The 12,833-nt window shown below is 43.2% G+C and overlaps 1 protein-coding gene across 1 annotated transcript in view; it reads left to right on the forward strand.

Moving 5' to 3' along the window:
* afdna (afadin, adherens junction formation factor a) overlaps positions 1-12,833 on the forward strand; it is a 73,491-nt gene that overhangs the window by 13,839 nt on the left and 46,819 nt on the right. The window contains 4 exon segments of the mRNA XM_047337962.1: positions 10,233-10,428; positions 10,541-10,653; positions 10,902-11,050; positions 11,282-11,442. Of these exon segments, the coding sequence (XP_047193918.1) occupies positions 10,233-10,428; positions 10,541-10,653; positions 10,902-11,050; positions 11,282-11,442 (619 nt within the window).

A 12,833-nucleotide genomic window follows, 5' to 3' on the forward strand; every position in this document is an offset into this window, starting at 1 on the left:
ACTTCAAATTAATACCATGATTTACGTAGATCACCAAATGCATAATCAAGAAACTAGTTGTCAGCTCCAATCAATAATAAATGGGATGGTTATGAGAAGCAGCCTTTTAAAAACAGCAGATGACCAAACTGTCTCATTTCAAATCAACTTATTATTTCTTATTGATGCTTTTCATTGTTTCATTAACTATCTGTTACTGAAAAGGAACTTTTTCAAGCAATAAATACCAAAACTTCACTGGTTACAGCTTTTGAGTTCTGTGCTTTTGCTGCATGTCTGCGTCTTGTATGATATCAAATTGAATGTCGTTGGGTTTTGACGATTGTGAGATGTCACCTTGGATTTTTGAGATGCTGTGATCATTAATAGTTTAGTAAAAGTTGCAGCCAGAGGTTTTTGAACTTACACCAGCTCTCTGGTTCTGTCGGGGCTTTCAGCTGAATCACATGGTCTTCAGCAGACTGAGTTTGCATGATTGTCCCTGAAATGTTGCCGTTGCTTTCATTTGTACGTGTGAACATTTACAGTTAAGAGTTTGCTTTGGACAGAAGACCTGAATGATAAAGTAATATGGCACCAGGATCATGAGATATGATGTGAAACGAGCACTTCACCTTTGAGATTGTTTTTCAGAAGCAGACTTTGTGTTTCATTCAAATTTACAGACTAATTGATTTGAATGTGCTTCCTCTTCCTCTCAACATGTAGCGAGTGTCTACAACGTGAGTCACCATAACTTGCACCTGACAAGCGATCAGAGCTCATTTATAATTCAATAACCAGAAGGAAGTAAAAGTGAAACCCCCCCCAAAAAAATCCTGGTGATAAAATAGTACGACCCATTTTACAGAAGTCTCACGTTCACGTGGGACGAGCGTTATCAGATGACCTCTGAATTTCAGCTAACTTGCGGTGGGATTTTTACTCTGCAGATTACCGACGTGGCAGATTCACACAGGATTAAGCGCACAGGCGACCTCTGTGGTTATTAAAATCTTAAAAGGACCCCAGATAATACGGGTCCCATGTGAACGGGGCTTTAAAAGCTACATTACACAGCAGTTAATTACTGCTGAGGCCTCGGCTATGCAGTAGGTAATGAAAAGAGAGACTTAACACTTCCTGCGGACCTGTCGACAACCCAGGCAGTGTCAGTGTGTGTCTGTTGTTGTCAGTCCTTGGTTGTTGTACTTGTGTCTGTGTGGACAGGCTGTTTTTGGTCAGTCTGATGTAGTTTGTCACTAGCGTCCCCGTTTGGAAGCAAAGTCACTCCCCAGGCTCAGAGAGAGGGAGATGTGGGCGGATCTGCATAATTCAATGCCTCATCTCCAGCGTGTGTGTGTGTGTGTGTGTACACGTGTGCACGCTGCATTCTTGCAAGCGCTTCTCTATTCTCCGCACGTTGGGACCTTCAAAAAATGCCTGGTAAGGTCACGCTCACGTGCGTGCGTGTGTGTGTGTGTGCGTCGGCCTGTGTTTGTGTGTCACTGCACACCCATGATCACAAGGTGCCGTGTTTAACCAGCCCCCTTGTAAACCACCGCAGGCTGTTATTGATCTTGTACAGTACGTACACACACACACACACACACACACACACACACACACACACACACACACACACACACACACACATAGAGACACACACACATAGAGACACACCCAGAAGCATGTGTGACCTTTCAGGCAGTTTCTGATGTCTCCATTTTCTCCTGCACCCTCTCTTCTTTTATAGCGACTGAGAGAATGAAAGCAAAAAATATCAGTAACTGGAGCAGAAGTGAACGCCTCCTCTCATTAGTTCGTTTCTGATGCTTTTACGTTTCCACTGGATTTAGTCTGATGTGACTTTTGCCCTGCTCATACAAATATATATTCCAATATTTATTAATTGCATTCGCTGATATGACATAATTCACTATAGGTTTGACTGATTTACTGCTAAAAGCAAGTTAAATGTGTTATCTCTCAAATATTGATCCATATTTACCCACACAGCTCAGTGAGTCAGGCATTCATTTGAAAGAGGATTTTATTACCTACCTAATATCCAAATTATCCTGTATTTTTAGTATATTTTATTACATTTTCTGATCTGGTCACCATGACAGCTGAGATATTTAATGGATTAACATAATCTGAAACTACTTTCGTAGTCGATGAAAGGTGATGTCCATTTTTAAGCAAAACTATTTGATGGTTCCACCTTCTCCAGTGTGAGGATTTGTCAATATTCCTCTTATGTAGTGAACTAAATAGTTGCGGGGTTTGGACATTTTGACAATATATTATATGTTCATATACCTAGTGCCCAGAGAGTCTTTTGATTTAATAGTCTGTTTTCGTGTCCCTATTCAATCTATAGGCGTCTAATTTGTCTGTTTTTTCATTTTGTGTTAAGATCAATCAGTGAAACTTGTCTATGATCTACTCAGACTATTCCCGTCAATATTGATTATTAATATTGCAAATCTTGGCCTGGCTCAGCCGTGTTGGAACAAAGGCCTTTGAAGGCAGCAGCACAGCGTGAACTTTTCTCACATCCATATTTGAATACCAGAGCCACACTGTGCTGTGTTTGTGTCTTAACTTTGAGCTGAATCGCTGATTTTCCCTGGAGAACAATGGTGGCTCTGTGATGGTCAGCGGGCCCCGGGGCCTCTACTTATTAACACAGTTTTGTGTGTTAATATCAAAATGGACAGCTCCTGAAGAGTGAAGCCAAAATATCTAGATTGTCTCCCGCTGATTGGGGTCATAAACTCTGCCCCCCCCCCTCCATGATAGTGGATTAAAATTAAACGGTCAAAGTCCAAGAATGCATTCTCCAACGAGGCCTCTTGCCATTTAAGTAGCTTTTGCCTCACTGGTGTAAATTTTGGTTTTAAAGACATCATGAATCGTGATTTACTGAGTCTGTGTACGACTGAACGAGACAGGACAGGACAGGAACTCGTCCCCTCTTTAACGGCCTTGTGCTCACAATTACCACTCTCTCACACACACACTTCCACATAGTGATTTCCTTCCAGCTGTCTGTGCTGTTACCCGCCGTGCTTAATCCCTGTATGGTTGCCCACGGAGGCGCTGAGGCTTCGAGCAGGTCTGATTTTGGGCCAGACGATTCATACCATACCTTACCCACAATGCCTCACTCAGGGTTGCACGGGACGGACGGCGGTCGGAGGCCGCGCGGCTCGATACCGAAGCTGAAACTCACCTGAAACAAAGAGGCTTTTCTTTGCGGCCACAGAGGAAATGTGTGCACTTAGTCTTTTTCATTCATTCGGTACAACAGGCCTCCGCTGCCTCCCCTTTGTTTCCCCCGGTGGTTCAGGTTGTTTGTAGTCCGCAGGAAATTCAGTGAGACAACATTCATTCCACATTAGTGCTGTCACCGTATGGGAATTTAGACTATGATTCAGTGCTCTGGCTTTAAGGCTTTTCTTTATTATAGTTAAGATGTTTGGATAGCCTTAAATTCAATTCATGCCGTCCTTAATGGACCGGGAGAGATTATGAATTTGTCTGCAGATAAATTAATCATTTACACATATTTTATTATTCTTGAAGCTGTGGCATCAGCAATGTTTGAATATAGTTATTAAATGTTGGACATTTCTGATGAGCAGCTGACTTTATGAATAATGCACAATAAGCCTTGCATCATTCGGCCGTTTAAAGTAAGATGAAAGTAATTTTCCTGCTCCATGTGATGGGATTCTTCGTCTCCACCCTGCTCCTCCTCATCCCCCTCTTCTGTCTTTCTCTCTGTCTGTCGGCGTCTCTGATGTCTTTGAAACGTCTCTGCTGGGATCCGATGTGGGATGAATTTCCCCCTCCCTGCGTTTGAGTGAAAACCTCGGTCCAGCTGACCCTTAGACACGGGCTTAGGCAGGAATCCCCCCATGTTACTGCAGGTGGGGCTGCAAAAATATTGACTCAGGAACTCGGTTCATTTTATTAGGCTCATGTTCGTCTGCTGTGCGTGTGGAAGATGACGCACAGCAGCTGGAATCTATTCTCATTTTCATATAGCCAATCATCCAGAAAGCTCCTCTCCTCCCTTCTCTTTTAATTCATCTGCTCAATGCCAAAGAATTCAGGTATTCAGTGTCTCCTCGGAAACAAATGTTTAACTTTTGCTCTTGGTTCGCCAGCACTTGTGTTTGATTTAAACAGTGCTTCAAGAGTTATCAGTCTTAGTAGATTCTTGGTAAACATAACACTCGAGAGAGAGAGAGGAAGCGCAAAACTACCCTGAGACGCTCTCCCAAAGATCGGGGGTTTCTCCGAGAGCCGTTGGACCACGACTGCGTAACAGGAAACATTTCATTGGCTCCAATTGTTTTCATATTGCATTTCCATCACCTCCCAATGAGCATTATCTTCACTAAACTGGGATCAGCACTCGAAGCCTGCAGGAACCCACAGCTCACTGTTACAGCAGATGTGTAATAAAAGTCCAGCTCAGCAACTGGCACCCTGCTCCCACTATCGAAAATCCAAAACCCTTCTTTAAAGTGGGTGGGAAGTGCAACTTGTATTTAGGGGAGTGAGATCTGAACCTAGTGGATTTACTTTGCTGAACAGTAACAAACAGGACTACAAACCTGGGACTGCGATAATGTGGATTCATTTGGGAATGAATAGTGTTTATGTGTCTTTAATATATTTAGAAATACGTCCAAACAAACATGATTTAATTGGGTGCAGAACTTAAGGGCCTTGAAGTGCTCCTCTGTGTCTTTCTAATTTTAGACTGTGTGAATAAAGATCAGTTTATCACACTGTTAAAAGACAGTAAAAGTTGGTACTGAATCATTGTGTGTCCACTTTTTTTAAATGGTTGTACACTTTATCCTCAGTGTAGTGTGTTGGGTTTGTACCAGAATCCACTCAGACATGCAGCAATGTCAAGTCAACGCAGAGACGCATCACACCAGAGGCCAAGAGTCGTTTAATGGCTTGGAAAGGAGCTCTGGTTAGTTTCCTTAACACCTGATAACCCCCTACCCTCCATAGACACACACACACACACACACACACACACACACACACACACACACACACACACACACACACACACCTAAAGAAGGATCAGTATAAAAAGGCTCTGGGCGTCTTGCTGTAAGCAGGGGAGGGAAACAAAGATGTGGAGGATTGATAAGAGTGAGTGAGACACGATGCAGAGATGGTTGACCGATATCTGTGAGCTGGTAACGGTAGTTGAAGAAGTTCTCTGGTCAGTCGAGGGGACTCACCTTTTAAAAGCAGCGTTTTTAAACTTATTTAAGTTCAGTTTAGTTTGTAAATCCACCGACTGAAGTTGTTTTTGGAGTCAAATGTTAAAAAATGTATAGTAGAACTCCGGTCGCACTCGGTACTTGTGTTGTTTTGGTCTGTCAGCGACAGAGTCCACCTCCATACGTTTCTTTGAGCGTCTCAGCAGCAGAAGTTGCACACAAGGCAAAATTGCAGGAAAGCGTAACGAGCTGAAAGGCAAAAACATGTTTATAGCTTTATGTTCGTCCTCAGGCAGCATCACATTTCTTTTCTCTGCACGTCTGAAGCTCTAATAAATGTTTTTCCTTTTTCGCAGACGAGCAGATTCCGGCGGTCTTTATGTTGCTTTGCTCTGGGCCCTTTTTCCTTTTCCGGTTTCTGTCAATAAAACCTGGATTCAAGGCATTTTGAAGACATCATTCTTGACTTATTTTGCACATCTAATAAAGCAAATGATCAGCAGATTAATAAATGAAATTAAACAGTCTTGATGTGTAATAAAGTCCAACGTTCATGGTTTTATAGAGACTTGTTTGGCTCATTTCACTGCTCAGACAATGAGAAGGACAATAACTGTAACTCATACTGTAATTCCAGTCGTGTAATACAGGATGTATGAAATAGCCAAAGTGATAATGTGACAGTTTCTTAGTGGGACTGTAGATCTTACGAAATGAAATGGGATCTGTTTACGTGTTTATTGTGGTGCAATGAAACGCACCTCAAAGTTTGAAATTAATTTGAATGCAATGAAGTGAATTTCAAAGCAGGAAAACAACTGTCTGCTTAAAGTTAGATTTTACCACTCGCACCTCTCTGAAACACACACACACACACACACACACACACACCTAAGTGACAGGCACCAGGTGGAGACTGTTGTTATTTTACAATCTGAGTGAAGTTCACTCACTTTCTCATACGCACACAGATGTGACCCTCGACCTCTTCTCAGGGAGACCTCTGACCCAGAGGCGTTGCTCAGAGAGCACGATGGGTGGATTTGGAAGTCAGCGTTATCTCTCCCATGAAGCGCACTTTCCTGTGTCACTCACATTGGGTGGATGAGGCGGTTTGTGTTTGAACTTAGTATAAATGGAGGGAAACTGAACATTCCTGAGCAGAGACGGAAAGAAGACAGAATAAAAAACGACTCATGGATGAAAGGGGATTTTTGTGAAATGTAAAAGGAAGTAAGGATGAACGGCCGTCAGATTTCTGATATCAGTTGTTTGATTACAGACAACTGACCTAAGACTGAACCAAACCTATTACTTTGTGTGTGTGTGTGTGTGTGTGTGTGTGTGTGTGTGTGTGTGTGTGTGTGTGTGTGTGTGTGTGTGTGTGTGTGTGTGTGTGTGTGTGTGTGTGTGTGTGTGTGTGTGTGTGTGTGTGTGTGTGTGTGTGTGTGTGTGTGTGTGAGAGAGATATGAATAGTCCTGTCTCACAAGTTTAGTCACAGGTATCAGCCACATATCTTTAGTCTCACTCTCTCTCTCTGTGTGTGTGTGCATGTGTCTTTCAGTCATAGGCTGAAGACCAGTTAATTGGGGACGACTTGTCCAAGTGGGGACAAAAGCTGTGACCCCCCCCCAATTGGGGGAGCAGCAGATTTGTGTTAAGGTTGGGGTTAGGTGGAGGTACTTACAAAGGCCGCGTTGGGACAAACTGTCTTTCTACACCCTCTGATGCATTATTAGGACAACACTCAGGAAGTATCTCTGTATATTTAGCCTGGCCTAAGGGTTCAGTCAGAAAAACCCAGGGTGGGGGTACAAAAATTGCACTCCAGTGTTAAAGTGTGTCAGCCAGGTCGCACTAACGTGACTGGAAAGTATGTGACAGTGTGTTTGACTGACTGTGCGTTCCAGGCCGTATCCAGGCTGTTGTATTGTGACACACGGACATTATGCTGCATTAGCATTTCCTGTCAGAAAAACAAACTGCTGGGGATTATTGGAACTAAAGCTGCAGAAAGGTTGAGGTGAACAGGGCGTTCTCGTTTCGCCCTCATGTCGAACAGTTTGCATTTTCACACACTCGAGTTGGATTAAAAAATTGCAAAGCAGCTGAAAATGGTGTCAGAGGTCAAGCTGGAGTTGTGGATCCAACTGAAACTGTCCCTTTTCCCCCGTTTCTGATATTTTTCACAGTTTAGATCGATTAGATGTCAATAATCAAATCCCCTGCATATTAAGTCATATGCACAAATTGTACATTTAGCTATAAAGACAAGTTAATCCTCCAAAATAACCATATTTGGAGGAGTTGGGGGTGGAGCCTGACTGAGAGTTTGAGGATATCGCCTGCCCGCCTGCACCCATTGGACGGTACCAGCTGTCAATCTCACTGTATCCACGCCCCTAATGTATATCGTGCTTTATCTTCTATTTGAATCATAATTTACAAAATACAATAAATTAAAGATTGAGACAATAAACTCTTTAGGAAAACGTTTTCTCAAGGACTTCTATAAAAACTGACTCCTTTATAACAAGTGTAGTCGCCCCCTGCTGGTAATTCAGACCAGTACGTTTCAGGCACTTACGCATTGGCTTCACTTTCCGGGCTCGGAGTCCATTTTTAATAAACAGTCTATTGTTTGAACAAATCCAGAAGCACATTTGTAAGGCATAGGGGTGTAGAACTGAAACCACGGCAATGACGTATGAAGTTTGACTTGTTTGTTGTGATCTTAAGAGTCGTCTAAATATGCATGTGCAGGATTGGACCATTGCCATGAATGTGGGGGTGTGGGAATGAATCACAACTGGTAGACAGGCTCCTGTAGGACTATACCAAGTCCCACAGGTATAGGGGCGTTTTGCTGTTGCTGCTGGACTTGAACTTAACGTGGTCGTACCAAGTGGCCAGGAAGGCGACTTTTGTGGTGTTAATTATCCACGGCCGGCTGTAAACTGGGCTTTGTTTGAACCCGAGTGGACGAGTGTCTCCACAGTAACAGTTACCAACGGTTACGCAAGCTTGACAACGGCAGCCCTCGATGACCCACATTCCAGCCGTAAATCACAACACACACATAGACACATTCCCGGCTCCACCCTCGCCTATCGAAACTATGCTCAGTCTTTCCACTCTGCCTGACCGAGTCTCTATCAAGTGAGGGGCGGGGGGGAGAGAGAGGGAGGAAATATCTCAAGAGAAAGAGGTGGAGGAAGAGGTTCTTGTTTCATGTCATGCCAAAAAAAAAAAAAAACTCAACTTGGCTTTAGCCGTCTCTCGCCTTTTCTTTTGTGATGCAAATTTCTTTCCTCTCTGTCTCAGGCCATGTTTATGAATCAGTCTTCACGTCCTCTTCGCCACGTTGTCTTTACCCAGAGGTGTGTGCGTGTGTGTGTGTGTGTGGTGTGTGTGTGTGTGTGTGTGTGGCCAATGACAGGCTTTAACAGGGTAGAATTAATCTAGTTTAAACCTTTGCCTCAAATCACCTCACTCGCTGTCCCTCAGCTGTAGGTTACACACACACACACACACACACACACACACGATCTGTCACCTTTCAGAGAGGCGTTTGGCCAGTTGTCTGCAGCTCTGAAATGCTGACATGGTGTCCCATTAAAATTCAAATTTAAAATTACTTTGTTGGCGTGCGGATAGGAATAAAAGTTCCGGCGCTGCAGAAGAACCACGATCGAGTTTTTCCCACAGCTGTGTTCGAAGACAGAACACACAACCAAATATAACCTTAAGTAATAAAAATAATTGTAATAATAAATAGCAATAATAGCCTTTATAGGTAGAGCCTAACAATTTTACTATATTCAAAATTGTCATTGATTCCTAAGATGTCCTTATTAAACCTTTTGGACAAAGAAATATAGTTGAGCCTTGGAAGTATAAATAAAAACAATGCAAATATAACCAAATATATTCTACTTTATTGAGAAAACATAAATATACATAAATGCACATCTTTTCTGCATTGTTCTTTATGTAAAATGCTGATACAAGTATGTGTATCTGGCAAAATTAACATCTGAGAATACTTTTTATTCAATGATCTATTTGGATTTTTGTATTAATGTTCACGTGTATAATAAAATAGAAACAAGCACAGTACTCATTCACCGTGGAAATGTTTGAAGCTTTGTGGCATCAGGGTCATTCGTGCCAGTTTCAAGCTGAACCTTAACATATGCATATATGCACGAGGCTGCGAGCTGCAGATGCTGTGTCAGCACTGTGCTACACATGATCATATCAGGACTGGATGTGATTATGTTTAAGACCTTGTTCTACACTCGACTGCTTGCAGAGGGAAATGTCAACGTGGAGGCAATAAATCTGTAGTGCAGCTCCTCTTGGGTGTGTTGTTGTGTTTTTACATCCCTCAATCTGTGGGACACGGGCTACGTCTGAGCTTTAATGGTGTGTGCATGTGTGTGAGAGAGACAGAAATGAGGTGAACTAGGTAAGAAAGCTAAAACAGTAAGTGGTAAGGCTTTATTTGATGGGTTAGGAGGTAAGAACGTTTCCTGGAAGGACGTGTGTCATTTGGTTCTAATTATAGAGAAAATGGGAATTTTATTGAAACAAACGCTGCATTTAAACCCAAGTAAATGTGAGTAATTAACTCAGAGTGGAGGTGAACTCTGTCTACACTAAATTACAGACTTTTTACCTTCCTAAATAATTTGAAAATGATTCTGAAATTACAGACCTGTAAAATAACGGGGCCATTCTATACTGTTTATCATGCAGATGTTATAATATATATTATTGTGTTTATACGCATATCTATTCATCTTGCGATAAATTGGTATTGGAAATGTTTTACTCTGAAATATTGGTATCTCACTCACACGGATCCTCATGAACTCTGTAAGACATAGTGTCCCTGGAGCTGTGGTGACCAGACGTTGTGTGTGTTGACGGTTCAGGTCGGTGAATGACAGAACAACCTTTTCCTCTTTTCTCTTGACCAGGACTTGGAGTTCCATGGCGTCATGCGGTTCTACTTCCAGGACCGGGTTGCAGGCAACTTTGCCACCAAGTGCATCCGAGTGTCCAGCACCGCGACAACGCAGGACGTCATCGAGACGTTAGCCGAGAAGTTCAGACCAGACATGAGGATGCTCTCTTCGCCAAAATACTCCCTGTACGAGGTCCACGTCAGTGGGGGTGAGTCCTTCAGACGTTCAGGAGTCGATGTTTCAGCATTAGGAATTATTATAACTAGATATAGTTGGATCTCAGACCTAATGGCGTGTGTGTTTGTGTGTGTGCATGTTAGAAGAGCGTCAGCTGGACCTGGACGAGAAGCCTCTTGTTGTTCAGCTGAACTGGAACAAAGACGACCGAGAAGGACGCTTTGTCCTGAAGAATGAGAACGACATCCTGCCCAAGGTCGGCTGCTCCTCCTGTTAACCTTTGTGACTACTAACCAGTCAGTTTACTTAGTGAGCGCACTCATCCACCAACAGTGTTGTCTTTACCAAGACAAACATTGAGCCGTGCAGCCTCCTCCCCCTGACAACTGTCTAGTAATTGTTTTCACGGAAAGTGGATTGTCTTCTGTTTGTTGATACAGAAATCGGTTTATCATTATTCTCTGTCGCTGCTCATGGTCACTCACTCATCTCTTTCTCTACCAGAAGAGTCAGAGCAACGGGCCAGAGAAGGAGGGAGTGATTCAGAACTTCAAGAGGACTCTGTCCAAGAAGGAGAAGAAGAAGGAGAAGAAGAGGGAGAAGGAGTTTGCCCGGATCCCCGATGGAGACGAGATGCTCAACCGGGAGGACGGGTAACACACACATGCTCATAGTTATCCATCTTACTGTCCTGCTCCCGCATCCTCTGTCCTTAGAGAGCATCTTGGTTTTTTTCCAATGCCAAGAAAAGCACAGAAGGCTCCAGAAGAGGAAAGAAGAGTGATTTAAACTTTGACCTTTCTCTTCCTCCATCTGTCTTCCTCTCCCTTCTACTTATTCCGTCTTATCCCCAGTCATTCATCTCATTCATCTTTGTGGTTTAGGGAAAACAGTCGTCTGGCGGCAGAGGTCTACAAGGACATGCCCGAGACCAGCTTTACCAGGACAATCTCCAACCCAGAGGTGGTGATGAAGAGGAGACGCCAGCAGAAGCTGGAGAAACGCATGCAGGAGTTCATGAGCAGCGATGGGAGGCCTGACTCAGGTACTTAAACTGTTGGCTCAAAGAAATCTTGTTTTCTCGTGTATTCTGATGCTTTTCTGCAAAACTAGGATCATCCTGACACACAAAAATCAGCTGCAAACATTTCTCCAGCACTCCTAAAAACCTGCTTCCAGATTCAGAATGACATCATGTAATGAATCATTACATCCAGATAAAAACCTGTTATCACACACACCCAGGGACGATGCTGAACTGGTTTTGCAGCAAGTCTATACGTCCATGAGCTGCTAAAAGCAAAACCTGATGTGACCCACAGAGAGAATGTGCAGAGTGACCTTAGCGTCACAGTTCACTGCCGCTCCTCCTCATTCTCACTCCCAGTGTGACAGGGAGTGAGAAAAATCTGCTGGAAGGAATCTGCAGTATCTGCAGCTGGAGTCAAACCTCTGAATAGATGAAGAAATCAGACGACAGTTAGAGGCGGAAGGCTTTATGGTTTTGAGTTGTGGTCCGAACGTCTCATTCTTGTGAACAAGATATCTCAAGAATGCTTTGAGGAAAATTCTTCAAATGTCGTACAAAGTACAAAGTTCCGCCCCAATCGCCTTCCATACTACACACCTGAAAAAGCAGCTGTGTGTGTGCAGGTGTAAACAGGAAGCAGGTTCTCTTCTCTGTAGCTGGTTGCTTTGTTAGAATACTACGAACAAGGAACAGAAAAGTAAGAGCAGGGATTTCTTTTGTTGGATCAGTAAGAAGCTCGAACTGTTACTGTCAGTGCACGGTGGCAACTCTAGTTCCATGAGTAACACATTTGTAAAATAGAACATGGCTGTAGATCCTCATCATGTTTACATCAGCTGCTCCTCTGAGGATGATCAGTATGTTGTTTGGGAACGTCGCCTGCTGACACGAACACAAACGCACAAACACACAAAATGTACCTGATGAACGATACAAACCAGCAGAACGGTTGGTTCGTTGTGTGACTCAGTTATTTCCTAATCACTCGCCCAGACAGATAAATGGACCAGCGGACATGCTTCTATAAACAGCTTTAAAACCACTGTTTACATACTGTACCCACACACACACACACACAGTGGGACAGGGTGGCTTGTGGGTAGACGCTGACGTTCTCCCAGCAGAGAGGGCTATTTTAGAAAAAGTCATTTTATGTAATGCTTCTGAAAACCCTGTGTGCTTTGCTGAAGACTCCCTTGTGGGATTAACTGAGGTGATCATTTGTAGGTGACACATCACAGCCACACAGCCACATGCTAGATGAGAGTGGGGGTCATTATACAGCCTCATGCGCACAACTGTCAGTCCCTTTTAATTTAGTTTTTTTTTGTGGAAACTTAACTCGGTGCTTAAGAGTCCCAAAGCACAAATGGAATTGTCATCTGTTTACACGAAGCTCACTCAGC

Source organism: Hippoglossus stenolepis, chromosome 20 (genome assembly GCF_022539355.2).
Source record: "Hippoglossus stenolepis isolate QCI-W04-F060 chromosome 20, HSTE1.2, whole genome shotgun sequence".
NCBI lineage: Eukaryota > Metazoa > Chordata > Actinopteri > Pleuronectiformes > Pleuronectidae > Hippoglossus > Hippoglossus stenolepis.